Consider the following 27,258-nt stretch of genomic DNA (forward strand, 5'->3'; position numbering starts at 1 on the left):
ACAGAGATAATAAAAAATATGCTTGGATTTGCGCTTAATTATGATCTGCAGGATTCGTAACATTGATAGGCCATGGTTCTGCACTGTCCTAAAGTCAAGAAGTTCCAGGCCGCCTCTAGTAACGGAAGTCGTCCTCAATAATATATAGTAAGGGGTGTTGAATACCGGTTATAGTTCTATGCCACTGCGAATGCGGTGAGTCCAACCATTGGATTTGCTATTTGCATATCGTGGAATAACCTTAAGCACTCTGGGAATCAATGCATTGTGCAACCTTGTCACTTGGCAAAAGTGATAGCAAAATGCCGCGTGAGGCTGGCTGAGCTCAGTTTCGACATTAAAGAGATATCATCTACTAAAATTGTAGATTCCAAAAGCAACTCTTGTTACAATCGCGCATAAAGAACCATCTACAAACATCGTATCACCGGCAGGCACATCAGCATAATGGTTGTCGCATGGAGAAGCCAGTGTTGAGTCATGTAGAACCATGGAAGTACATATTAAAGACTTAGTGATCTTGTCGGTTTTTGTGTTAAAATATGGTTGGCAGGACGAGAGACCTGGGAAATCATCCAACGCATGGAGTCGCTGTGATGTTACCAAATATTTCCTGACTTAAAAAAAGCGCATGATAAATTTATAGATTATTAGGGTATCTCAAAATTGAATTAGCTAGCTAAGCCTCCCTTCCATCACCTCATTCTACTGATACTCAAGCGTGGCCTTAAGGTGAAAAAGGTTGTCTGGACCGCTTTGAGGAATGAATTCGAATCTTCTGATTCGAGCACCGAGGGCCCTCATAGCAGGGTAATCGGTCACAATCGTTCTCACGCATCTGCCAAGTTTGCAATCTTTGCAAACCCTTTCGAATTCCTCCTTCTCTAGTCCTCCGCTGCTGTGATGTAGGGTCCTTCGTGTCGATCTCGACCAGCCTAAATTTCTGTACACATCGTCCCTGGCGTCCTTCGTCTGCTGCTCTTCAACAGTCTGGAAGACAATACCACGCAATGTAGTGAGGTCTTGTTGAGCGATATCTATCCAGAATCCCAGCAGAATGTCACTGGCAAGTGGTCTTTGGCCCTGAGGTCGCGTGTCTCTAGTAGTGTAGAGTTGGGTAACAATCCTGAACAGGTGACCTATCAGCAGTGGATTCATTATTTCCTAAACGGAGCCCGTTCTAAATCTCGCCCACAGATTCGAAGATGACTGGGCGACTGTGCTACTGAGGCATACGACCCAGGTCCTGCAATCACAATGCGGCCAGTCACACGAGACACGGTGTGCTAGGACTTACAGTAGTCGATCCTCGGCGGAAAGAGCGAGCATAGCGATGAGCCTCCGGGAATGGCCCTGGCGACGGTACCATACTTGATAAAGGGGTATAAATTTGTTTGGGTCGAGAGGATGCCTACCCAATGTAGGTTGGCTGCCGACTTCATACCCGAGGTGTCTCAGTTGCGTGACTTGTCGCTGATGATTTGGGGTGCGCTTCTTCGGCTTTGTACTGCTTCCGCAACAGAAGTCCATGCTGTCAGGCCGTCTGGAGATTTTGGATCACTAACAAATATCAGTTCGATCCATATCGAAATGGAGGGTGAGAGAGCGGACTTTGAGGGAAATTCACTGTACATTTGAAGAATGACCGTCCCAGTTGATCAAAGTGGAGTTCGGGTTCTCAACAAGAGATCGAGGTGCTCAAAGACGGACCAGGCACAGAACTGTGTAGTTTATTCTGTAGCTGATGGCTGAAATGCTTTGAGACTATTCGAAAAAAAGTCAGCATTTTATATTGGAAATATTTGTAACGGTGAATCGTAGTGGTGACTGATTTCCTGTATTTGAAGGGAGACGTTGCTAACCAAGAGCTTCCTGTCATCGCTGGAAATCGTTGTGCCATTCTCTTCAAGCTTGATATTTCCAAATGCAACCGTAGTAGTCATGGTCCCAAGGCTCTCACTCAACTCTCAAGTTGAGTGACGATCTAGGATTAAACGCCGCATCATGGCACTCCTTCGCCGGTATACGGCTTGGGGACGACGGCATTTTGGGCCAGACTTCGCAGCATTCCACTCATATTCGCAAATTGAACTCAAAGTATCAAACCTCTGGAGAATTACGACACGGCACTTGGAATAGATGATGGTGAATAGCCATGTTTCACGCGTGGCTATGCTGTGCGGCATCCTGACAAACTTCAACCATAAATTGTGGCTTGGGTTAAGTTCAGGGAGTACATCGGTTGCTCAAAGGACACAACATGTTTTGAGAAACCTGAGTGCAAAGACTGCTCTAAGAGCAGTCCATACGCATCCAACTGTTTTTGTCAGGACTTTCAAGTTACGAATGCCAACCTGTGCCTGCCAACCTGTGCCGGCCAAATTCCAGCAACACTGCAGACAGCGGCCATTGGCTTCCAGAGCTGGAGCCCATGAACCCAAAAACGCATGAAATAATTGGGGAATACCTCATTCAGAGTGACTCTTCCCGTAAGGCCATGATCAATCTACGATTATGTATGGCTTTTGCTTGAAGTTTGTGGGTAAGGAGGATGGCAAGCTCGCTGAGAGATTCACAGACCAGTGTTAGCAGAAAAAATAATTTGACCTGAATCTGGACCCTGGGCCGTATCAGAGCTCTGACACAAAATGAAGGTGAACCTTCCACAAACAAATTCTTATGCACGATTGGTGAAGGATCAATAATAGTCCATGAATAGATCAACTCTGTCTGTTCATAAATCATATTTTTGTCAGACTGTACATGGTTGGTCAGCAACAACTGTGACTGCGACAGAAGACAAGCAGAACGCTTTCTTGGAACGACAGCATGACTCTGCCAATGATCCTTTGCCAATTTGAGGTGCTTTTCGACATTGCCACACCTCAGATGAGCCATGATCATTTACAAAGGCTAAGATGCTCCATCTACCAACTGCCTGCTATGCCCCAGGTGCCTGGGGCCTTTTATGTAACTTAGACCTGGTGTTGTCTTGATTCTGGCACTATAAATCGTGAGCTTCGCTTCACGACACTCAAGGTTAAGCTTGTGCTCATCTTTACTAGTGAGGTAAGCAGCATGCCTTGTGTTTGCCCGTTACGGTGCTTTCTACGACAGGCGTCGACCCGGAGTGCTCGCTCTAGCAGCTTGTTCTGCCGTCCTTGAAGGCTTCATTGAAATTTACCCTGATCTTCAATCGTTGGCTAAATTATTTTAGACCCGTTGGCAGGCATCTGGTATGCCAACAACACCAGAAGCGCTGCCCGGGATCGAATGGCTTCCTAAAATTCCCTGATCGACGAATGGTCAAGAATTCGAAAGTGTGTTGGAACCCCTTCTCGAAGACAAAACTTACCAATCAGGGAATTGGGAGGGGGGATACTGAGTGCTCAAGACGCATCGCTTTGTTATATAAATTGATGTACATTCAAATCGAGGACAGGGTGTCGAGCGTACTTAAGGATGACATCGAAGATCTCGAGTAATGTAGGAAGACTGTTGATCAGAAAATCTTTGGAGATCATATTCCCTTCTAAGTCTACTACTTCAGAGACTCAAGTAGTCTAATCCTATCCTCGCTGTGGTGGCAGCTACTTTTTCGGGTCTATCGCGACGTTAAAAACTATGTAAGATAAAAGGGTCGGGTGCTGAGCAGTTGGTAAATGTCCATCTACCAAGGCCACTCGGATGTTGCTCTCTCTAGCTGGACCCAGTAACCCCCCTCCGTGCCTCTACCACTAATCCTCCCGCTCAGCAGCGCAGTAAGGGCTGCGAGCCCTGAGCCTGTCACCGTAGAACCACAGAACCACGACAACAGCAGTACCAATGACCGCAAATCCTCCCGCCAGCGCCGTTGCGCCGAGGCCAAAACCCAGCGCGTTGAACATGTAAGGAGCGAAAAGTGGGAACAGAGCAGCAGAAAGGCTTCGTGCCACGAGATTGGTCGACACCGCGGACGCGGCGTATTGCGTGTAGGCATCGATGGTGTAGACAGAGACGCTGCCGGAACACATGTAGACACCTGCGGCGAACACCAGGCTGCCCAGGTTGGGCACAATCCAGTGTACTTTCTGTTGGCCGGACCATCCCCACCATAGCAGGCCAATTGGGACGAGAGCTGTGCCGATGGCCATGGTGGGAATGCGAAATTCGGGGCGGCCGACGCCACCGTTGCGGGCCTTGAATCGGGAGTAGACACGATCGCTGAGTCGGCCAGCGATGTTGACGCCGATAATGAGTCCTATCGCGAAGGATATGTAGTTGAGACTTCCAATCCTCACGGACTGATTGTACTGCTGAGTCCACATGGTGGGGTACATGAACAGGAAAAGAAACATGGTCCCGTAGAGGATGGCCATGTAGCCAGCCAAGAGCTGTATGATGACCTGGGTGGCGAGCATGCGCAGTGGCCGCTGCAGGTTTATGCGCATGTCCATGATGAACTTCTCTTTCGCTTTTGGCTTGTCTCCTGTTTGCTCGCCATCCGACGACTCTGACTGTTTGCGAGCGCGGACTTCCTTGAGCTTCGGCAGATATGTCTCGCGGAGGAAGACGATCGCGAGGGCGATGGTGACAGCGGAAGCAATGGAGATGATCCAGAAGACCCATCGCCAGTCGATTCCCTCGGATATGAAAGCGCCGCAGATAGGACCGAGTGCAGGCCCCATGAGTGGTGCAGCCATGAAGATGGCAAATGCCTTTCCCCTCTCCTCGGCCCGCCAGAGATCACCCATGAGTCCGCCCGCGAGGGCGTCAGCAACTGACGCTCCGAAACCTGAGAGTAGCCTGAAGGCTAGCATCTGGCCCAACGTCCTCGCTGCTCCACATCCTGTATTCCAAACGACGAAGATGATGCTACCAATGATGAGAACGGGCTTCCGGCCATACACCTCTGACATTGGTGCCAGTATCAGCGGAGCCAGACCGATGCCAATCAGGATCAAGGAATTGACTAGCAGCCAATCGTATGCATGTATGATGTGGAGATCTCTGGAAATGTTCTTCTCGACCGGAGAAAGCATGGTCTCAGAGAGAGGCTGCAAGAAGGCGAAGGCCGAAAGGAGAAGTGTTGCTGTCCATTTCTTGGTCAGAGGCCAGTTCTTGGGGTCCCAACGAGGGGCGTCGTTCTCTTCCGCGGCGGTCTGGGTCGTCGAGAAGTCAGTGCTGCTGCTGCAAACAACTGATATTCACAGTGTCAGAAGATGCTCACTGGGTTGACCAAGTTCGTCACCTCGACGTCTTTCTTCGGAGGCGGCGCCTGGTGCCTGTCATCTAGATGGGCCAAGCTTTCTAGCTCTGCCGGCGTTGCCTCCATTTCGACAGACTGGTCCAAAGGAGCAGCAAAGTGAGAAAGGAGAATGAAGGGAAAGAACGTGTCTACTGCTTCAATCGGTCGAGGAACGCGCCGCGAAGGAGGAAGTGCTGCGTCCGCTGAGGACTTTCAGATGCTTCCGTGTGGTTTGGTCTACTTTGCCCAGTACTGCTGCGCAACCCACATGTGGTGCTGACTGTCAGATGGACTGGCACAGTCAGCAGGCAGCAAGGGAGAGGTAGAAGAGGAGGCAACCGAAGATGGAGGCGTCGCCAATGTTCCACTCGCGCCAATTGCCCCAACAGCGGCTCTTTCAAGTTAACGTGTACAAATGGGTGAAAATGTCGTTGGAGGGACCATTCTGCTCCAGCCTGGCTCAGACTGCGCTTCGTATCCGGATGCAAGTCTGAGCTGCACGGTATTTGCGCGGGCGAGTTGGTACTTTTGATATTAAGTGGTATTCGCTTCCGTCACCGGACGGCTAACTACATCAGGGTCAACTGGTCTGACCTGTCAGATTTATTAGAGGGTGTCACATTCTCTCTTCCCGCGCCTCTCCCGTCGCCTATGCCGAATCGAGGTCAGCTATGACCCCCACAAAACCAAACAGATAGCAACCAAATTAGAGCGCAAACGGATGGCTCGCGACATAGCTTGGCCTTCCGTGCTCATGGGGGTCTGGTCATCGCCCGCTTCGAAGATCTCCACGGCATTCCTTTCTCTTCAAAGTTGTCTGCCAGACACCAAATAATCACAGTTGCCTCAACAACAGGGTTTCAAGTGATCTCGATAGCAGCCGATCGTCGTTCCGGCTGCCTAGAGGTCCCTAGGCCAATCTGGGTGGGCATGGCTGCCAAGACGGAACTCACATAGGTACGTACCTAAGTACGCATCGGCTCTACGCCTTGTGGGATTTAAAAGAACGCGGCACAGGGGTTGAGATTGAGGGTGCATATGCAGAACCAACCGATATGAAATCAAACAATCAATGGCTATTGGCGGGCTTCTGGCTGCGCCTCATGTAGTCGGCACTCAATTCTCAACATGGCAGGCCGCTTTAGGGAGGGGGGTGCGAGCAGGAAGCGCCGTGTTCCGTTGGTCACACTGGTACCATGTTGCTGTTGTGTGATGATAAGAGTGATCGACTCGGCGTTATTCCTCGGACTTCAGCTCTTTTGTCCCAGACATCTAGGGGACTCGGCTGGTCGCATATTATGCCCTGGTGTGGTATAGGTGTTGGCCCCCAGCCGCTAAGCCCTGCAACGGTGGTGCGTAGGCTGCATACGCATCGCAGCCACCAACGGTTAGCCGGCTGGTTTGGCGCTCCTGTCAGAACTTGTGGTAAGCCACTTAAAGAGCCTCACACACGCCAAGAAAGCGAGCAGCCCAGTGAGATGACGATATTCAAGGAGGAAATGTGACTCTGACTACAGGAATTATCACAACAACGCTGACATGGTGCCAACGGGGAAGGCGGCCAAGATCACTCTCCGATGCACGAACCGTCCTGGAGAAGCACTGCATGCTTACTTGTGATTTCAGGCACAGTCACGCTAGGACTTGGGATGAACGACGGGAGGAATATGCGGGAGCTTTGAAGAAATTGATTTGGAAGCTAAGATTTCTGGAATAAGTACTTTTAATACTCAGGGGACATCGACAACGTCTGAGAAAATCAGTGTGCGGACCTCAATGCTCCGTCTAGGCTTGGGATCCTGCTCTGTCCACAGCTGTTTGATGCTGGAGTGGAGTGCATCTGTTAGAAGTCAGCATTGCACACTTTTTACTGGGATCCGATAAGAAATCCGTACAGGGTGCTTCAATACCAGGCTTCGAGTCAAAGTGCTTGAATATCAAAGCCTCGTCCGGGGTCTGCCGATCCAAGAAATACCACCTCTGTCCTGCATCGTATCGGACGTAGTAATGTGTGGTGATGTTTCCTTGGCGAATCGAGTCCGTCTCCGCCAAATCATCGGGGTTCACGCTAGTTCCATCACATACTGCCAATGCCCATTCGTCGACAGGATTTGCTAGCGGCTTCCATACACTGTGATCATAATTAGCCCTGAGTTAACCTTGAGATAATGCTACCGTAGTAATGCAAAGAGAGGATTGCTTTTACTTTACAGCCCTAACACGCTGCCGCAAAATGCTTCCCGAATCGTTTGGAAAGCTTTCTCGGATCCTCTGGATCACGGAAATTGGACTCGTGTCGACGTGCGCATAATTGCTAGGGAGTAGAGGCTGAGTCTGATCGCCGAAGTTGATCTTGCTCCCCGCCTCCATCTGATTGCGGCTTTCTCGGATCTGGAACGTGATCATGAGCAAACAATCTGAGTTTATTTGGGTATTTTATAGAAAGAATGATCCGTTGTGCCTACTCTCCAATCGAAGACAAATACTGTTCCGACATCTTGAAGTTCCGTCTTCAGCATGTCTTTGATAGCTGGTATGTATTTTCCTGTGATTGTTTCTCTGTCTAGCAAATCTGTGAACCCTGGCAAACGGCGAGTGGTGAACCCGTGGGAGTCAAGCTGAAATCCTTGAGCATCGTCCCGAATGTTACGTATGGGAATCTGCTTTTCCTCCCAGACCAAGTTGGTTTTGCGTTGATCTGTTGCGTCTGGGAGGAGATCGCCGAATATTTGGAATGGCTTTTCTTCCTCGTAGAGCGGGATCCCCTTGAGGAATTGCACTGACGCCTGCTTCATGATCTGTAATCTAAGCTGAAAGAGGGTGAAAATGACTCGGTGGAGAAAAGATAGTGCTGGTCGTCGAGCTTTGGGAGGGAAGAGTGTTCAACTATCCTATGCTCATTCTTTTCGGATGTAACAACAGAATCATTTTTGGGTGTCACACACTCGCCATAGACACCTAGGCAGACGTCTTCGGCCCCCAAAACATGTTCCCCCAATCACATGTTGAACATGGGTATTTTGTCTCAAAAGACCTGCCCGTTATCGCATGGTTGGGCACCTGATGCTGCAAATCGGCTGATGGATGTTACACCGATGAGAGAAGCGCGCTTGGCTACGTTCCCCGTTCGTGCCGTGTAACCTGGTCCTTTTGGGGGCTAACGGTGATGTGCAGGACTTATACTGCATGCAGAAAGTCGCCAAGTCACAACTGTCTCGGCTCCAGAGCCTTATAGGGCTTGCTGACGATATCAATAATGATAGGGCTATTTAGAAAAGGGTCCGCGCTGTCCTGGTACACTTAAATCCTAAGACAAACCAAATTCATTTTTTATACCAGCTGAGATTCATCTAAGCCCCTGAGCCATTCCTGCAAAATGTCCAACAATTATTACGAGTCGTTCGCTAATGCCATCATGGAGCAAGCCGCTCATGAGAAGCGCTCTCAGCCCTGGAAACACACTGTCAAGCCCCAGACGGTGCATACCAAAGAAGAATGGTACGAGGTCGCCGGCAGCCAGTCCACTGAGAGTCGTGATGAGAAGGTCGACGTCCGGAAACATGCGTTTCCCATGGGAGAGGTCGATGTGCGGAAGCATGCTTTCCCCATGGGAGAGGTTGATGTCCGAACGAATGCTTTTCCCATGGGAGAAGTTGATGTCCGAACAAATGCTTTCCCCATGGGGGAAATTGACGTTCGAACGAATGCTTTCCCCATGGGTGAGATTGATGTCAGAACGAATGCGTTTCCCATGGGGGAAATCGACGTTCGAACGAATGCTTTTCCTATGGGGGAGATAGATGTTCGCACGAATGCTTTCCCCATGGGGGAGGTCAGCGTGCTTACTCACGCTTTCCCCATGGGCGAGCCTAGCGTTCTGACGAATGCATTCCCAATTTGAACTATAGGTATGTATAAGCCCAGAAAGGGTTCTCAACAGCGTTCTGACGTGATATCTAGGGCCTCCTGACAAGGTATGCACACCATCATGGGATCATACGACTGCAGGTATGGTATGTGAGGTTTGGGGTTCGCTGGGAGCGCAATGAAATCGGACCTGAGTTCGGGGCTCATTACTCTATGTTCACTTTCATTCATGCCTTACACAGGCTGAGTTAGACACACTCATTCAATCGAATATAGTCTCACAGTCACTGTAATGCATGCATTCTGCCAAGGGCAACTGTTGAAATCTTGCTGTTTTGATTGGCACCCTGATTGGCAGACCAGACTACGGCCGAGCTATTGAAGTTGCATCATCGAGACACATCCTAGCCATGGTAGCAGTCGCAGTCGGCATCCAATGAAAGACATGATATGGTTGCATTCGTGGGAAAATTTACTTGCAAGGGTAAAGTCAAGAGTCCAAGTTGCTTTGATCGAACCTCCACTGCAGGATAGCCTCGGACTCCAACGACCTCGTCCACAATCTATCTCATCGAGACCCCTTATGTATGCACACCACTCTTATTCCTTGGGTGCAGCTGGCTTCTTGGCCTCCAAAATCTCGCCAATAGGCTTCCACATCAGCCAGAAGGTAAACGGACCGACCTTCTCCTCGACCTCCTTCCAAGCCTCATCCGGGGAGTCCGTCTGCGGGTGATTGATGTTCTCTTCGATGTAGCTAAAGCCGTTGGCCTCGTAGAGTGGGCGACCATACGGCGTCGAGTCCAGATAGAAGTCGAATCCTAGCTCCTCTGCCTTCTCGAATCCCCAGTCCATGAAAAGCTGACCAACACCCTTGCGCCGGTAGTCAGGGTGGGTGAAAATGATGAAAAGGTCTAATTTCTGGTTAGCCAGGTCCTGAGGGTAAAGCCTTTTTATGGAGCACTCGACTGACAGAGGTGCGGTTTCTGAGCCACTCGAGCTCTCGGCGCGGAGTGTCTCTCCAGCGCCTTCTCGACGTAGGTGCGAGAGCCATCATCGGGGAACCAGGTAACCTGAGATGGCGGCGGGTTGGCAAACGGGTTCTCTTTGTGGATCTTCCACAGAGAACCACCCGCAATCTTGCCAGTTTCGGTGTCAACGACCTTCTGCCAGTAGCTAGACGGATCATGGGTATGCCAGAGCTTCAGACGGGTCGCAGCCTCATCAATGGCGGCCTCTCTGGCCTCGTGGCCGGTGCCATGAGTGGGGAAGAAGACGTGGAAGAATTTCTGTGGGGGACTCTCGTAAGACTCAAACATGCATCTAGCAATTGCCGGAAAATCGACCTCGGGGTCAATCTCTTGTAGTTTGAGAGGCATGGTAGGTATCTTTGTTTAGTTGAGTTTACTTGAAAGGAGATTCAAAAATCCATCCGAAACGACTCTATTGATGAGCTGGCAAGCAGTTGTCCAAGTTGAACGATGAGAGACAAAATGGGAGGGATCCGAAGATTCAGGATTGCCCCGGTCAACCTCGTGAGGTGTGCGCGTCCATGTTGTCTGCGAGGGTGTCTCAGCCTCAAGTCACCAACAGACCAACAGTAGTGACTGACAAGGGTTGTTCCACCTGCTGAATCGAGGAATACTATTACACCCACGCCCCGGTGCCCCACAAACAAATCGGGCACTTCCAGCACCAATATCTCAAGCCACGCTCGGCTTCCGCTGCTCCAAGTGTTACCTTGCTGCCTACGAATGTCGTGGCCAGGGCCAACTGCAGATGCACATCACAGGGGTGTCTTATAGATACGTTGCCAACAGGTCGCGCCCGGGTCGTGATCGCCACGATCCTCGCCCAGGAAAGGGCAGACCACTGGCTCTTTAGTGCGGCCGCACAGTTGAGTACAACTTGGAATCACTCATAAATCATGTGTGTATTTTGCCCGGGCTTTGAAAAATTCGAAATGCGGCCCAGATTCCTCAGCGAGGAGCGTCCCCTACTTCATCTCGAAGTAGCCATTTAACGGTCTGGAACGCATGCCCACCCCTCAAGGATTCTTGGCGGCGTGCTCTTTTCGCTCTTGGCTTACCCAGAAGTAAGTTGCTGCTGCCACCTCTCCGCTCTCGTATCCGGCCCTATCAATATGCCCGCCAACCAAAGCCGGCGATTTCAAGGGTCTTGCCGAAGAACATGTGCGTTCGGCATGCAGCTCTAGACTCTGAGAAGACAGTGGGTGGCCTCTCGGCCCTGCCATGGGCCCATAGATCGGCTTGATCAAGCCGCCTGACTGGCACCAAGCTGGCTACAGGATGGACAAGAAGCGCCGATGCGTTATTGCGTAGCAATGCAATGTCATCGTCGAAGCAGGCCCCATGCACCCATGGCATTTATCCCGGATGTGATCCTTTCCGTCGGGACATTCCCACCTGTGTGTGTTAAGGGCGTCACAGCTGCGATTCGACATGTAATAGACATATAGAGCAGATTCTTCCGCATCTTTTTTTGGGCGTGAGAATGTCCGCATGTGGCTTCGTCCTAAGTCACCTCTGCGATCCCATCGGTTTGCATTAGCTCCCGCCGGCTAGCCACCATGGAGATGGACCCCAGGTCTGGGGCAGCGGGTGACAAGAGCCGGGTGAGCTTGGTCATAATCTGGTTCCTGTTTGTTGCTGCGGTGCTGAGCGTATGCGCTCGCCTGGGCACAAAGTATGCCATGGCAAGGAGGCTGGCTTGGGATGATGGCCTCATCATCATTGCTCAGGTATGTGCCCAATAGAGGCTCTCCTTTTCGTTCAGACTAACTTGGTTGACTTCAGGTCTCTTCGCTTGCTCAGTGCATTGCAATATCGTTCGCGGCTACTTCAGGTCTTGGAACCTCGATGCGTGATCTGGCTCCAGAGAAAGTCGACAGCTTTCTGAAGGTATCGTCGTGTCAGCTCCTTGAGGGCATCTCACCCAACGAGAACCCGCTGACATATTGGTTCAAGGCAGAATATGCTAGTACCCCATTCCTCCTTTTGACGTTTGCTTTGGTAAAATGGTCAATATGCGTCTTCATCAATCACTTGAGTCCTACCGCGGTTCACCACCAGTTAGACATGGCTTTCCGTTCAACCATAGGGCTGTGGCTCACTTCTGCTACACTCCTTTCCATCTTCCAATGCGCCATTCCGACACCATGGGACTACGTCAACGGATCTAGTTGCCTCGATCGCGTATGTTTCTCCAGCCTTGTGCGTCTCTGGAAGCCCCTGCTAATCTACGAAGCGAGCTTGGTCGATCTATGTAAGTGCGTTGAACATTATTACGGAGCTCGGATTCGTCTTCCTCTACGTGTGGATCATTGGAAATCTCCAGATATCGGTTTTAAAAAGAACTACCGTTCTCTTGGTTTTCCTGACGCGGCTACTGTAAGTTGTAGTTCTTCAAAGACCCGCATTCACTGGTCTAATACTCTCTACTGCAGCGTCATTGGAGCTGCTGCCGCTCAGCTCGCCGTCTTCTTGAAAGCATACCCATCGCCCGACATCACAAACAGCTTGTGGCTGCCGACCGTGTGTAATCAAATTGTTGTGTTTCTCAGCATCTTGACAGCTTGTCTGCCATATCTCAGACCATTTATGGAAAGTCTTGAATCAGATGTTGTACGCGTGCCCGAAGACTTGGAGGAGCTCAGATCGTTCGCCAGATCAGACGCCAGATCAGACGCCAGATCAGGAATAGGAATGAGATCCAATTAGCAATCTTTTCTCCAATGAAAGACGTGAGGACTTTGCCGAGGTCAAAGACGGCCAGTGATGATACTATAATAAGTGAGAGAGGCCGAGGTGGCATGTCGTGGACATGGCTCCCGGCCACGATCAGCTTGTGATTTCGCCAGTGCTTTGCCCGCGATTGGCGACCTCCGCTGATGCCGATGTGTGGCACGAAGACGTGGGTATCAGACGACTTCGACAGCCTGCTTGTATAGTGTGGAGACGATCATACGCTCCAGAAATTTGGTCTGCGTCATGCAGGGCGAAATAGTTGTATGCACCCTCAGGACCGGTGTGGGCTAATCCAACCACTCCCGAACCGCCGTCGCTATCCGCGGGCTGGGGGTTCGCATGCTGTACAACACAAATCCTGCCACACGCCACAGACTCACAGTACCAATAGACGATCCCATAATGAACGCGCCAAGACCTCGGGGCAAATCAGATTCGCTGTCCGGGAGCCTTCTCAGCTTCAATTTTCCCTGCAGGCGTTGGTTTATCAGCTCTTTGAAGAAGACCAATGGTCGCAGTCCAGGTCACGTCGTACGGCATCGGTCCTTTGGGCGTCAAGTTTTGCGCGGACATTCCTCCCGGCGTGGAAATTTGCAACAGCGCAAAATATTTGCTCAATGATTCTGATCGTGATCTGACATACGCGTCCGTGTGTGCGAAAATATTAGGTGCTGATCACCGCTCTAATTCTCGGTCTTCTGCGCGTTCTAAATCCACTTTGTTCTTTTGTTGTCGCCTTTGCAAAGCTCTATTTCTCTACTGATCCAATATTCAGTATGGCTATAGATGAGGTCACCAAAGAAGGGGAGAAGATCGGCGCGTTCGGGCCCATGGTCCGTGGGTCCGTTTCCCGCGATGACGCCGCCTTAGCTCGCCTGGGAAAGAAACCTGTGTTGAAAAGAAACTTTGGTTTTATGACCATTTTGGGATTCAGTTGTACTGTACTCATCACATGGGAAGGGTCTTTGATGTTTGTCTTTCCGTCGCAGATCGAGATTGTGAATGTTTGTGACTAACGAGACTCAGAACATTCCTGCAAGGGCTTCAAAAGTGAGAACTCTCCGGGTAGTGCCTCATGACACTAACATACAGCTAACAAACACCAGTGGTGGTCCATCGGGCATTGTCTACGGATTTATCGTGGTCTGGGCAGGCACCCTCTCCGTCTTTGCAACGATCTCCGAGTTGGTTTCCATGGCGCCAACCTCTGGAGGACAATACCACTGGGTGTCCATGCTTGCACCTCCCAGCTCACGCAAGTTCCTGGGGTACCTTACGGCCTGGCTGGCTCTGACCGGTTGGCAGGCGCTGGTAGCGTCAGGCGGCTTTGTGACGGGCACGATGATTCAGGGTCTCATCTTGCTCACGCATCCCGACTATGCCAATGTAATGCAGAATTGGCACGGGACTCTTCTCTTTTGGGGAGTTGTCCTTCTAAGCTTCAGCATCAACAGTGCTATTGGATCGTTGCTTGCCAAGTTTGAAGGCCTCGTGCTGGTTGTGCATATTTTTGGATTCTTCGCAATCTTGTTGCCTTTGGCCTTACTAAGTGAGCATGGGGATTCTGCGACAGTATTCAACAATTTTTACAACCTTGGCGACTGGCAAACGCAAGGCCTCTCTTTCTGTATCGGACTCCTCGGCAATGTGTTTGCGTTTCTCGGGGCGGATGGGGCCATCCATGTGAGTTAATCCCTCGGATAAACCCTGGCTTCCCTCATTAATGTCATTCTCAGATGGCCGAGGAAATCCGCCACGCTGCTGTCGTGATACCCCGGTCCCTTTTGACCGGCCTGGCAATCAATGGGGCATTGGGTCTCACCATGGTCATTGTCACCCTATACTGTGTCAGTGAGGGAGACATCATGGCCGCAATAGAGGAAAACCCTTCCTACCCATTCATGGCTATCTTTCGAAATGCAGTAGGGTCTACCGCTGGCGCGGCAGTTATGTCTTCAGTGATTGTGGTAATGGCATTCAGCGCTACGACAGGCTGCCTCGCATCGACCTCGCGGTTGTACTGGGCTTTCGCTCGCGACCGAGGCCTTCCTGGGTGGAATTTCTTGATGAGGACGAGCCAACGCACAAGTATCCCTCTATATGCCGTCTTTACAACCACAATCATCGCCATCGTACTATCTTTGGTCAATATAGGGGATGCAACAGCATTTAACGGAGTAATCTCTATTTCTGTCGCCGGCCTGTTCGGATCTTATCTAATGGCGGCCTCACTTCTTCTCTACCGACGGCTACGTGGACATATTCGCACTCCTACTCCGGATGACCTTCTGGTCAACACCGTCGACTCTACCCTGACATGGGGACCTTGGCGTCTTAAAGGGTTACTCGGTATTGCAAACAACATCTTCTCGTGCGCGTATCTGCTATTTATTTTCTTTTTCAGCTTCTGGCCAGCCAGCCGGGAGGTGACACCTCAGACCATGAACTGGGCAGTTTTGGTATTTGGGGCGGTTATTACTTTCAGCATGTTGTATTATGTAACTTGGGCTAGGAAGGTGTATTCTGGGCCGATTGTCGAGTTGTGATCCCCAGACCTGGAACGTTGGGTGTACTAATATGTTCAAAACAAAGAAAGGGTTGCCTCTAACTTGTTTTCCAATCCACGCGAAGAGGGAAAAGTCTAATGATGTGCGACACAAGACGCGTTAAATCGAGACGTTAGCCTTGTTCCGCTCTAAAATTTGCAATCGATCGTGATAGACTTCGGAGTACTACCATATGAAGCACGTAGGCCTGCACAGTTTCCTGATGGCAAAACCGCACGAGCGGGCACATTGCACCTGAGAAATCAGTAGGTAGGTAGTAGTGTCTTTATTTTTAAGATAATCGATCTACTGGGTGGGCTTTTCATGACCTGTTCGTACCCACATACCAGCACCCATGACCTAGACTCCTATGCAATAATATCTGTGCAAATTCTATAATACAGAGCTGAGTACCTTGAATGAAAAAGACCGTTGAGAACAATTACCCAGAATCATCCAAGCTGCGATCTCGAAAGCCTCAGTATCTCCGGCTTATCCAGGCCTTGAAGACACTATGACCTCTTTTCACCTGCCATATTAGACAAATCTGTTCGGCTGGTTGCAGCGGTGCTGCTCCTCTTTGTAACATCCCTGTTCTCATTGTTCTCAGAGAGACTGATCCGTCGCCCGTGGAACCTGCCTGCTGGCCACCCCTGCATTGTCCAGCCCTTCTCAACTACATCACCACCCATGACGAGAGTGTGTTCTAGAAGTGCCGAGTCGTCTCGCATCATGGCGCCGCTGAGAAGTCTGGAGCCAGAGCGCAGAAGGCAGCGATTTCCGATCTCCAGTCGGTTGAGGTCGAACTTGCCCCTGGTGTTGATATGTGCCACTACACTTGCATCGTCAACGACTGTACGGTCGCCAATGGTGATGAGGTCGGGCTCGGTGAACATCAGACTGGGCCTGCCGTTGGCAAACAGCGCGCAGTCATCGCCGATGTTGCCGCCCAATGCACGGAAGTACATCACCAACCAGTGCGTCCCAGTCAGCATGCCTAGGATGCCATGGCCACGGAAGCAATACCGTCGTAGCTTCTCAATGGTAAGGTACAGCTGCCACCTCTGACAGTACGGCGACTTGTCCCAGTCGTAGTTCCCGGGCTGCCTCCTTCCGAGCAAGATCCACTTGGAGCCAATCACTACTGCAAGGGCGACTATTGTCTGCAGCGTGGTCAGGATTGCAATGAAGGCGAAGAAGAGGAGGTACATGATAGGCGCATCGAACCAGCGCTCGCGACCGAGGAAGTGGTGCTGGTCGTGGAAGATGCGGGCAACGATCTGAATCGAGGAAATGGAGGGGACGTTCCAGTAGACTGCGGTCATGATGGTGGTTATTGCGCTGTAGAGGATGATCCTTCCTAGGCCGTAGACTTTGTATGGGGCTTTTTTGAGGTAAAATGCGCGGCCGAATGGTGAAGTATCCTCGGGGTCTAGACCGCTGGAGTTGTTTCTAGATTTGAGGTCGACAGAGAAAAAATTGCTGGCGTCTCTGTAGTTCGATTCAATGTCTACCTCTTTTTTAGAAGTTGTAGCTGATGAGAGACTGAGTGAATCTGGGACTCGGCTTCCTTTGCGCGACGAAGGAGGCGTGGTGCCGGCGCCGAGACACACTGCGTCGCCCTTCTTGGATCCGACGAAGGTATTACCATCCGCATAGTACCCGTTCCTTTTCGTGAGTGCACCTGATCCCATGGTGGTCTTCTCGCCGACCACTACGCCCGGCAGCAGCGTGACTCGGTCGGCAATCATAGCACGATCCTCAATCTTGATAGGCTCGGATCCGATCCCGTCGGAGGTGACGAGGTTTGCCCGAGACCCAAAGACGACATCGTTGCCAATATTAAGCAGATGATAGTCTCCGATTGAGGGCCCTGTCCCTGGCCAATAGACTCGTCGTCCGACCCTCGCACCGAGCATCCGCAATGCGATCGAGGTGAATTCATAATGCTGCCCCGTGAGTTCTGTCATGTCGTGGAGGCTTTTGACGCTAAACAGGTTCTTGATTATGCTTGTCCTCCACTTCTGGAGCTCACTTCTACCCTTGGCAGGACTGGGCTCCAAGATACCAAAGACCATGTCCAGCGTCCACTTAACGACAAGTGTGAAACCAAACAGGACGAAAGGGCTGAGACCCATGCGCAGTACAAGTGCGAGGTAGTGAAACCCCACACGGTGTGTTGCGGCAAACCACATGAGGATGCTGTACAAAGGATTGTTGGTATTCACGGGTTCTGAGATGACCAGGCCGAGAAGCCCAGCGTACCACGGCATCAGGCTAACGACGAAAGCCATTATGACCATTGGTTTTGTCACGAGCCACTCGAGAGCCCAGTGCACTCCAGGGATTTTGCTAACAAGGAGATCGCGGTTGGCCTCGTCCGCAGCGTCCTCGACCTCCCAGCTCGAGCTGTTCGCCCCGATGCAAGCGTTGTCCGGGACTGACGTGCCCGGCGCAACGATGGACTTCATGCCCACGCAGGCATTGCGGCCGATACGGATCTTCCCAAGATACATCGTGGTGTTCCGCTCGCCTGCGAACGGCCTGATGGTGCAGTTCTCAAGGACCGCGTCATCGTCGATATGGATTAGGTCCCACTCGCCGGTCTGGACGCCCTTGAGCGAGACATTGCGGCCGATTTTGGCGCCCATCAACCGCAGGTACAACGTATTGGTGAACTTGGTCTGCGCGAAGAGCCCGTGCCCGCAGATGTCCACGATCTTCTGGACGAGCCACCACCGCGTGTGGTAGGACCCCCACATGGGGTATATGCCCTCCTTGTAGCGGCCGACGATGAGCCATTTTGCTGCAATGCCGAAAAACGGCGCGAATGCCTTGGTTGTTAGGCGAGCGACAAGAATCGCGAGCGTGAGGTTGAAGAGACGCCCTGGGACGAATTGCGTGGTGCGCCACTGTTGCGTCGCGGCTAAGAACACCATGAAGATGGTCCACTGTGCGGCGCGGCGTGTTGGGTAGAAGACAATCATGGGCAAAAGTTGCAAGGCCATAAGAAGAGGACGTCTCGATGAGAAGGTCTCTTCGCAACCTTCTGGGATAAATGTCTCTTCCTTGGAACCCTGTGTGGTTGCGTCCCAGTCATCGGGCAGCCGCTCAAGGATGTCAGTGGACATGGTCTTGGGGGAACTGTTCTGGAAAATTGCGTCGATGGGAATGTGTACGTTGAACTCTGCTCGCAGCACAGAGAGCAAGCGTCCCGCTTTCAGGGAGTCCCCTCCCAGGTCGAAAAAGTCTCCGTCGGCAGGTACATCACTGATGGTCAAATTCAGAACCGATGCAAATGCCTTGGTCACTGTGCCAACGACCGAAGAGTCTCCTTGACCGTCGCAGGCAGACGCTTGAAGCTCCTCGAGGCATTTCTGCAAGGCATCATCGTCGACGTTTCCATTTGAGTCAACCGGGAGCGGAGTCGGTAGAGACTGTATCTTTTGGGGTACAATATATCCGGCAATGTTCGCAACGAGCCTGTCTCTCAAGTAATTTGGTAATTTGTCATGCAGAGGTGGCTTTTCTTGGCTTGATGGAGCCATGACCACTTGCAAGCTCCGATCCTCCGGAATCGCTCTCAAACAGAAAGCGGTCCCATCAGGCATTATGCTGCTGATCTCCTTGAAGAGGTGTTCCAGATCCACAGGACACTGAGCACACTCGATTGGTGTGGATAATTCTGTGTCTGGGGGAGGACACACAGCCTCCCAATGCCTGTGAATGTATGGCCAATCGTCCGTAAGACCTGGTAGCGACAGTCGTTCGGCCAGCTTGATTCGCATGACTTTGTTGTTTCGCTTGGGAAGATCATCCATATAGACAACGAGAGTGGGCCACTTCACCGACTGTAGACTGGACTTAAGCGAGCTGTGCAGCAGCTTCAGGTCTGCCCGGGGTAGATCCTTAGGTGTCACTAGGACCACGCCGACGACTTCTTGGAGCACATCATGCGGAACTGAAAAGGCAAGTGCCTGCTCGACACGACCATGAAGAGGAGAGTCGGATTTGAGCGCGGCTGCAACGATGGCGTTTTCCACCTCAAAAGGAGAGATCAGCTCGCCGCCACGATTGATGACCTCCTTGCTGCGGCCGGTGATGTACAAGTAGCCGTCTTCGTCCATGTAACCCAAGTCACCCGTGTCGAACCAACCATCCTCGTTCAGTGCTGAAGTATCAATTGTCCCATCCGGTTGAAGGTAGCCTGGAAATAACGGCGCGCCACGGATACAGATACGGCCAATTGTCCCTGAAGCTACAGTGACAAAGTCATGGTCCAGGATCTTCATATCAGGGCCAGCAGTGATACCCGATGTCCCAGGGCGGTCCAGCTTGTAGTCGACGGGGGGCGTCGAGATGGGCATGCACTCGGTCATACCATAGCTCGGCAAGACAACGCAATCGAAAGTATCGCGGATCTGTGTTGCTAGAGATGGCAATAGTCCGCCGGCAGCGTTGCATACGAGTCGGATCTCGGCTTTCTCTAGGGCTTGAGGACGTTGCAACGACTCCGCAAGGATCAAGGAATGCATTGACGGCGAGGCATAATACCACGTGGGCAGCCCTGTCTCGACGACATCCCAAAAGCAGTTCGGGTCGAAGGCTGGGCAGCAGACAGTCGATCCGCCAGAGAAGATGGGTGCGAATATGTTGCGGATAAGACCTCCGCTGTTGAATGTCAGCACGTTGCAAGGGCAGGAATGTAGGTGGGTCTTGCGATGACTTACACATGGTACAGCGGCATCATGTTCAGGCAAACATCATCCTCTGTCAACGCCCAGGACTCAATAACAAAGGCAACACCAGCAACGATTGAGTGTGTCGTTATTGGAACCACCTTCTTCGTCCCGGATGTCCCGCTTGTGAACAGAATCAGAGCAATATCGTCGGGCTGATTTGGAGGCGCGGGTTCCTGAGCAGGGACAGGGGTACCATCTGTGGTTGTAATAGCGATTCTCATGTCCTCGTCCAGATCGACCACCAGCACGAGGATATCGTTCTCTTTAGTCCACCCTTCCTCAAGTTCGAGCTTCACATAATCCTCATTGGTTGTGAGAATGCACTTTGCGCCAGCTTGAAGGACGTCCGCCTGAAATTGCTGCGACCCTGCGGCGGGGTTCACCGGCGACGCAATGTAGTGAGCAGTGACAGCCATGCACATAGCAGCCAAAAGTGGGCCATTTGGTAGGGCAATGGAGATGACTGGCTTTCGGGTGCCTTGAGCTTCGACGGGAAGACTGAAGTCGCTGACGAATTCCTTGAGGTATTCGTGAGAGATATACCTGTCCACACTTGTGACCCGTAGAGCTGCTTCTGGTTTCTCGGGAATGAAATCAGCCAGAGACTGATATGTCTGCTTGATCTGGTTCCCCGTGTGTTCTATGAGCTCCACAGAGTCGCTCGGGTCTGCGAATGGATTATCGGTGCGTGCCGAGCGACTGAGCTTCGAGTGATATCGGATCAGGTCGAGTGTTGCCCATGGTCCGTTGCCCTGCTCCAGAGAGTCCGACAGCGTCTTTAAAGACTGCCATGACTCCCGTAAGCGAGGTGATTCGGGAATGGATGAGAGACCCTGAGCCGAGTACTGTGGGCTCTCTGAGTTCTCCCTTGACATTTTTCCTCTGTGAAAAAAGTGTAAAAAGGTAAATAAGTTCAATATCGAGAAAGTTTCCAGCTGTTCTGAAGATAGGACACGAATTAAAGATTGAATTCAAACAAAAAGAGTCCCCGAGCACAAGGAACGTAATATAGTCGTCAAGACTTGGTTACATCGACGGCCCTGTTCTCGTATATCAGAGCAAGCTGAAAGGCCTCGTGTGTGCGTGACGTTCACAGGCTGGACTAAAAGGGCATGGCGAGGTCTGTCAAGATCGACTTCGTGAACCTTGTGTGCTGTTAGTCGTAGCTCATGACCGACGGATGTCACCAGAATCTGCATACTTAGGTACATATGAAGTTTGTCGTAGTTGTCGTAAGCCTGTGCAACGTCGTATGAGGAAGGGTGTGGCGAGGGCCGTGCAAGACGTCGTCGTGATGATCCCTTAGGTCGGGCGAGGCAGATTATACGCACGATACACGCCGATAGGCGAGAACTTTTCCACACTAGCTGCAGTATGCAAGATTTTCTGAGAGAGCGTGATTTCGGACAGTACCGCACAAATTACTGGAGTAGGCATGTAGCAACAAAGGGAAGGAGGAATGGGAAGCAGGATGGTTTACTTTTGTTCCTACGACAAGATAACAGTATCGACGAGTCCAACGCCGAGAATTACGCGAGGCGTTGCCTACGTGTAGCAAGTAGACTTATCCCACATTCCTTCCCGGTGGGTGGGCCTAGACATCACCGTTGCCTCATGGTTCCTGGGCCAGGGCACCCAGCACGAGGCCAACACATGACACTGTACTCTAGCATGGTTCAGAATGATAGTGGAAGTACAAAGCGCAACGGATTGACTTGCCCAAAAAAGCCAGGCGTAGGTTTAGCTGACAACGCTTTCGGTCACCCATTTCGACCATGAGGGTATCACACAGATCAAGCGTGAAGTGATACTAGGATCGATCATAGTTCTCGCTGACAAGACGACGATCAGGGCCTAGGTGGGGCGCCAAGGAGCATTGACGAGTAAATTAGTGCTCCCGTGCAACCCTCATCTGCTGACCACTTAGATGTAGGAGCTGCCACCAAAAAGAACACATATGCGACGGTGCTTCTACGTTCATGGGTAGCCAGCTCGAAGACGTTCTACGGATAGCACCGAGAATGGAGTATGTCCTCCGGGACTTGATGGATCCGGCGAATTTCTGTCGGTCTAGGGTCTTGGCGGCTGAAGCAAGGGTGCGGCCCGTAGCCTCGCCGGCTGGCAGAGTCCGCCTGGATCGATGTCTCTTTGTCCAGGGCGGCTGACTAGTGTCATGAACCGAGCCTCCCTTTGTAGAACGATTTTGATGTATGAGCCGTCACATAACGGTCTCTGCTCGCACATCTGAGCACTGCACGACGGGTCGGCAAGATGCGCGATGTCAAAAGTAGCCCGCGAATCTGGCGAACCCTTCAACTGTCAAAAAGCGGCTCATGGTGTAAACAGTGAAGTGTCACAGTTTTGGCTATGATCATCTACGGCCATCTGATGCGGACAACATTGTCCGGCGGATCGGACGATAGTGACATAGTGAATGATAAGACGATCGAGGATCGGAGGCAGAGGGATTGTGAGATTGCAGTGGGTGAGTGATTGGCCCCTGAGCAAGCTGTAGATGATGGCAAACACCTCATCCAAAAGATGTGAAGGCAATATCTGAACAGGGGGTGAGGGAATTGGAATAGACTCTGTGATCTTGGCAGGCAATCCCCCCACGTCCTTGGAATTTCTACCCCGGACCCATCACTTTCCCCAAGGCTGACACCGACTCAACCCCTGAAGAGGCACTCTCACCGTCGTCGGCTTTTCCATCCCGGAGAGGGTAACCAATCAACTGCAGTGTTCACACCGATTATCTTGCAGACCTACCCTGTACGTTTCGCGTCCCGTAGATCCTTGTGACTCTCGCAGCAAAGCAAAGTCCCGGGACACTGAGTAGTATTGTCCCTTAATCTGTATCTGCAGGGTGCTTTAAATCTTGAACCTTCTACCTCATTGGTCATACAAACAACCTTGACAATTCGTTGCTATTGTCAGTCTCGCCCTTCTACAAACTATAGAAAGCACACTTTTGGGCACATATTTGGAAGCAAGTATCAAACAACCAGGCCGCTCCTGACTTCTAAGCCTCATTACGCAGTCTAACGTGTACAGTTCGAAAGAGAACAAGGCTGCTTCGATGGCCTGCCTTGGCAGACGGGGGCTTCCTAATTCACCTTGCAGTAGTCAAGTGAACGCGAATCATTCAGGTGAACAAGGGCTTTTCAAGTCAACATGTATCGGTCAGGTGAACAAATACCGCCAAGGTGAGTTGAGGTTTTGTGCGAACTCTATCACACTTGCCACTGCTACACTGACAGATACGACCCAACGTCACATACTGCTACCGTAGCTCATGACAAGCCCTCGCGATCAGCCCCAAAGCTGCACTTCCCAAGAAGCCATCCGCTCAAGCCAATTGTCATGAATGGAAATATGAGCATTCTGCAGTGACACACTGCCGACGCACTGCAGAGCGCAAAAATTGTGCGCTCCGGCCAATAATCACTGCAGCGTGCGATGAAGTCTTTGGGTAAAGGGCTCTAGAACGAGCTTGGCACAGGCAGGTGAGCCTCAAGCAGACGCGGTTTTCCCACGTATCGATGATACTCGAGTTCAAGAAATGAACTCATGATGTGTTGAGTGCAACTGTGACCACGTGCGTGCAACACGCGGAGTTATCATAGACTCCGCCGAGTTCACATGGCTGAAAGAACACCTCCAAACAGATAGGAACGGCCCGCAAAGCCCCGTAGAAACGAGACATGGGAGCAGCAGAACCGAAACCCATTGCTGCCAATGAGAATTGGTCAAGAAGCCGCGTTTTGATCGACAGCTTCAAGAACAGTGAAAATGGAACCATCCTCAACCCCTTAAAATAAACAATGTGGCTCGACTATATTTCTTATCAACATTAACAAGTGCGTTAATCCAGGGACTACCGTGTGGGCCAAGTCTTCGGAGAACCCATATTGTCCAGTGCACGTCATCGTCCCAAGCACTTCAGACGATGATCACGCATCGGGATTCTGTTGGCCTCCGCGTCCGATCTTGGGAGCGTTTCCGGGCGGTGTGAACGGGTCTACCTACATGAGGTTGCATCGAGGGATCAGATGGAGTTAAATATAGTGCTGTACCATTTTGAGGTGCAGACAACATGAACCTCATTCACAGGCACCGATAGGTCTCTCACTTTGAATGACTACATGCCTCTCAAACGCGGGGGTCGTTTTCGAAACGGAGCAAGCGGCTTGGCGGGCCCGGAGAGGATGCTTCTTCGGTCGTTGGGCATCGGGGGAGGACCACTTCCCGAGCTGTTCTTATTTCGACATCACCTGGGAGTTCCCAAGTTCACTTCCGTGTGGGGGAAGCTGGACTGAGGCTGACGAGTGGCAGGAGGGTTTGTTGTGCGAGTCAAGCACGACATGGAGACAAGACAACTCAGCCAATGTGACGACATGTGAAGAGCATAGTAGTCTGGCCGGATCAATATCAGAGACACCCATGCCGGTCTGTCAGCGGATTCAAAGTGCTGAAAACGTGCAAACGCGAGCGACTGAAGCATGGTGATGTTGGCTGAGATGACTAGAATTTGTGGCGACAAGGGACCATATGGATATCATCGTGAGATACAGCGCATGAGGCACAGATTAAAAGAGGATAATCGATGATTTGCAGCCAAATGAACCACCTGCAGTTTCAACCAAGTTGATTGAGGCTCTAAAACAAGCACCCGTCATGCCAACCTTGAGATTCGCGATCCTTGGTACGCTTGGCTTCCAAACAAAAAACATTGAACATGATCGCCGAGCCGCAATGATGAGTAAGCAGTCTTGGTCTGTCACTCACCGCTTGCCTGTTTCGCTCGAGAGGTAGCTCGAGCTTATCAACATCGATAAGGATTTTTCTGATGGTGGGGGTTGAGACGGCGCAAACCCAACGAGCGACCTTCTAGTACTACGATCAACACCACATCTGCTAGCTTTTGCCTTTGACTTCAACAGCGCCAACTGCTCCTAGACACATAACCTAAGATCGTGAGATCGGACCAACAGGAGAGGAATTCGAACCAATTACACTGTGTCACCTTCACACAACCGAAACTCAAGGCGACAGAACAAAACACCCGCAGCAATACCAATTGTTGTCAATTGCGGGTAGCCCTTCTCAAAGAGAATCTTCAAAATGACTGCAGAGCAAAGCGCTGCGGCCCAGGGCCAGAAGCGCATCCACAGCCTGGTTGTCGATACCGGTCCGCTCATCAAGAACGAGCCAGCCCTGTCCACACTGATATCCGAGGCCGAAGAGATCTACACCATACCCTCTGTTCTCTCCGAAATCAAGGTGAGCTTCCCCTGAGGCTGTCGCTGTCTTGGACCAACTGATACTGACAATGCGTACAGGATGAAGCCACTCGCTCCCGAGTCCAGACGACCCTCCTCCCATTCCTGAAGTTGCGAAACCCAAAGCCCCAGTCGGTCAAGTTTATTACCGACTTTTCAAGACGAACCGGCGACCTCGAGGTCATGAGCAAACCTGACATACACCTATTGGCGCTCTGCTACGAGTTGGAAATAGAGCGCAATGGTGGTGACTGGAGGATACGAAATGACCCCACTCAGAAGGGCCTGAACGGCAAGCCTCCAGCACAAGGGGAGCCTGCGCCAGAGAAGCAAGCGCTGCAAGAGGATGGAGTCGAATCAAAGTTACAAGAGCTGAGCCTTACGGAGGAGCCAGTACCAGAAGCAGAACAGAAGACCACTGAGACAGCAGCACAAGGCGAGGTGAAGGAACCTGTTGCTGAAACAAGCGAAGATACTGCGGAGAAAGCTACGATTGAGGAGAAGACAATCCCCGAGGAGGGTACTAAGGAGGAGATTGCCAGCGACCAAGTTCAGCCAGAGGCCGCGCAAGAGGCAGAGGATCCCGCACAAGGAGCATCAGACGACGACGACAGCGACGGATGGATCACACCGTCTAATCTGAAGAAACACCAAGCCAAGGATTCCCAAGTTTCCACACCCTCTGAGGCAATCGAGACAACCCTGCAAGCCGCGCTTCTCACCTCGGACTTTGCTATGCAGAACGTGGCCCTGCGGATAAACCTATTGTACGTGTGCCCTTCTTGACCACTACATCCCGACACAATCGTAACTGACTGATTTAATCCGCCAGCCTCGTTTCCCCTTCCAACCTGAGTCGCATCAAGAAGCTCAAGACATGGGTGCTGCGCTGCTACGGGTGCTTCAACGTGACGCGGCAGATGAACAAGCAATTCTGCCCCAAGTGCGGGCAGGCGACGCTGACGCGGACGAGCTGCAGCACCGACAGCTCGGGCAAGATGCAGCTGCACCTCAAGCGCAACTTCCAGTACAACAAGCGCGGCAACGTCTACAGCATCCCCAAGCCGGTGCACGGCACCGCCAACGGCAAGATGGCCGGCGTGCAGGGCGGCGGCAAGGGCCACTGGGGCAAGGACCTCATCCTGGCAGAGGACCAGCAGGAGTACCAGCGGAAGGTCGATGACGACCGCAGGCAGCGCCAGAGGGACCTCATGGACGAGGATTACCTGCCGAACTTGGTGACGGGGGAGAGGACTGGTGGGCATGGGCGGATCAAGGTTGGTGCGGGCAGGAATGTCAACGCAAAAAGGAGGCGCTGAATGGGAAGGGCGACAATCGCCTGATATGATATTCCTACAACACCATGTCTTGTCTTGTGACCAAGGCAGACCGCCATAGGGGCTTCGCTTTTGTTATAGAAATGATACCATCACGACGAAGGCAGTGCGACATCCGCAGAGATCCTCTCTGATTTTTGCTCTCGCCCCCCGCGATAAATGAAGCAGAGCTTTTGCTGACCACCAACGCCTTCCTGAATCCCCAAAAACTCCGCCCTGAACTGATGCTGCATCTGGGCCTTTTACCGGCCAGAAACACTCTGCCTTACTTCCATCCTGCCCCAGGTGTTGCCATAGTTGCTTGTCGGGGGCGTGCCCCTGGCCATCTTGCCAGTATCATCAGGCCATTCCAACCTTGTGGTGTCTCATTCGGCCGAACGGTCGCTCGATGCTCAATCGGACCATCCTCGATCCCACGAAGTTCCCAATGGACATGGCTGCCGCCGCTTCTTCCCATCATTGCCGCTATGCATGTTCCTTTTGTGTGCCC

At 51.6% G+C, this 27,258-nt stretch overlaps 9 protein-coding genes across 9 annotated transcripts; 4 read left to right on the forward strand and 5 right to left on the reverse strand.

The window, feature by feature from the left end:
* Positions 1-705: 705 nt before the first annotated feature.
* On the reverse strand, positions 706-1,329 carry J7T55_001448 (uncharacterized protein; the record flags this gene model as incomplete). The annotated part of the gene is made up of 2 exons (XM_053145544.1): positions 706-1,126; positions 1,298-1,329. The coding sequence occupies 2 exons, from the start codon at positions 1,327-1,329 to the stop codon at positions 706-708; spliced, it is 453 nt and encodes a 150-aa protein (XP_052991710.1).
* Positions 1,330-3,737: 2,408 nt separating this feature from the next.
* Positions 3,738-5,314, reverse strand: J7T55_001449 (uncharacterized protein; the record flags this gene model as incomplete). Its single annotated transcript, XM_053145545.1, has 2 exons — positions 3,738-5,141; positions 5,210-5,314. 2 exons carry the CDS (start codon positions 5,312-5,314, stop codon positions 3,738-3,740), a joined length of 1,509 nt encoding a protein of 502 aa, XP_052991711.1.
* A 1,643-nt stretch (positions 5,315-6,957) lies between these two features.
* On the reverse strand, positions 6,958-8,022 carry J7T55_001450 (uncharacterized protein; the record flags this gene model as incomplete). The annotated part of the gene is made up of 4 exons (XM_053145546.1): positions 6,958-7,067; positions 7,138-7,358; positions 7,434-7,618; positions 7,693-8,022. 4 exons carry the CDS (start codon positions 8,020-8,022, stop codon positions 6,958-6,960), a joined length of 846 nt encoding a protein of 281 aa, XP_052991712.1.
* Positions 8,023-8,603: 581 nt separating this feature from the next.
* Positions 8,604-9,128, forward strand: J7T55_001451 (uncharacterized protein; the record flags this gene model as incomplete). The annotated part of the gene is made up of 1 exon (XM_053145547.1): positions 8,604-9,128. One exon carries the CDS (start codon positions 8,604-8,606, stop codon positions 9,126-9,128), a length of 525 nt encoding a protein of 174 aa, XP_052991713.1.
* A 566-nt stretch (positions 9,129-9,694) lies between these two features.
* On the reverse strand, positions 9,695-10,473 carry J7T55_001452 (uncharacterized protein; the record flags this gene model as incomplete). Its single annotated transcript, XM_053145549.1, has 2 exons — positions 9,695-10,008; positions 10,068-10,473. The coding sequence occupies 2 exons, from the start codon at positions 10,471-10,473 to the stop codon at positions 9,695-9,697; spliced, it is 720 nt and encodes a 239-aa protein (XP_052991714.1).
* Positions 10,474-11,684: 1,211 nt separating this feature from the next.
* On the forward strand, positions 11,685-12,834 carry J7T55_001453 (uncharacterized protein; the record flags this gene model as incomplete). The annotated part of the gene is made up of 4 exons (XM_053145550.1): positions 11,685-11,855; positions 11,911-12,309; positions 12,362-12,504; positions 12,561-12,834. The coding sequence occupies 4 exons, from the start codon at positions 11,685-11,687 to the stop codon at positions 12,832-12,834; spliced, it is 987 nt and encodes a 328-aa protein (XP_052991715.1).
* An 803-nt stretch (positions 12,835-13,637) lies between these two features.
* Positions 13,638-14,823, forward strand: J7T55_001454 (uncharacterized protein; the record flags this gene model as incomplete). Its single annotated transcript, XM_053145551.1, has 4 exons — positions 13,638-13,865; positions 13,954-14,544; positions 14,598-14,708; positions 14,788-14,823. 4 exons carry the CDS (start codon positions 13,638-13,640, stop codon positions 14,821-14,823), a joined length of 966 nt encoding a protein of 321 aa, XP_052991716.1.
* Positions 14,824-15,919: 1,096 nt separating this feature from the next.
* J7T55_001455 (peroxisomal-coenzyme a synthetase) lies at positions 15,920-21,024 on the reverse strand (the record flags this gene model as incomplete). The annotated part of the gene is made up of 2 exons (XM_053145552.1): positions 15,920-20,078; positions 20,138-21,024. The coding sequence occupies 2 exons, from the start codon at positions 21,022-21,024 to the stop codon at positions 15,920-15,922; spliced, it is 5,046 nt and encodes a 1,681-aa protein (XP_052991717.1).
* A 4,249-nt stretch (positions 21,025-25,273) lies between these two features.
* On the forward strand, positions 25,274-26,750 carry J7T55_001456 (uncharacterized protein; the record flags this gene model as incomplete). Its single annotated transcript, XM_053145553.1, has 3 exons — positions 25,274-25,432; positions 25,492-26,198; positions 26,264-26,750. 3 exons carry the CDS (start codon positions 25,274-25,276, stop codon positions 26,748-26,750), a joined length of 1,353 nt encoding a protein of 450 aa, XP_052991718.1.
* Positions 26,751-27,258: the final 508 nt, after the last annotated feature.

This window comes from Diaporthe amygdali (genome assembly GCF_026229845.1).
Source record: "Diaporthe amygdali strain CAA958 chromosome Unknown NODE_21_length_814164_cov_65_183785, whole genome shotgun sequence".
Classification (NCBI taxonomy): domain Eukaryota; kingdom Fungi; phylum Ascomycota; class Sordariomycetes; order Diaporthales; family Diaporthaceae; genus Diaporthe; species Diaporthe amygdali.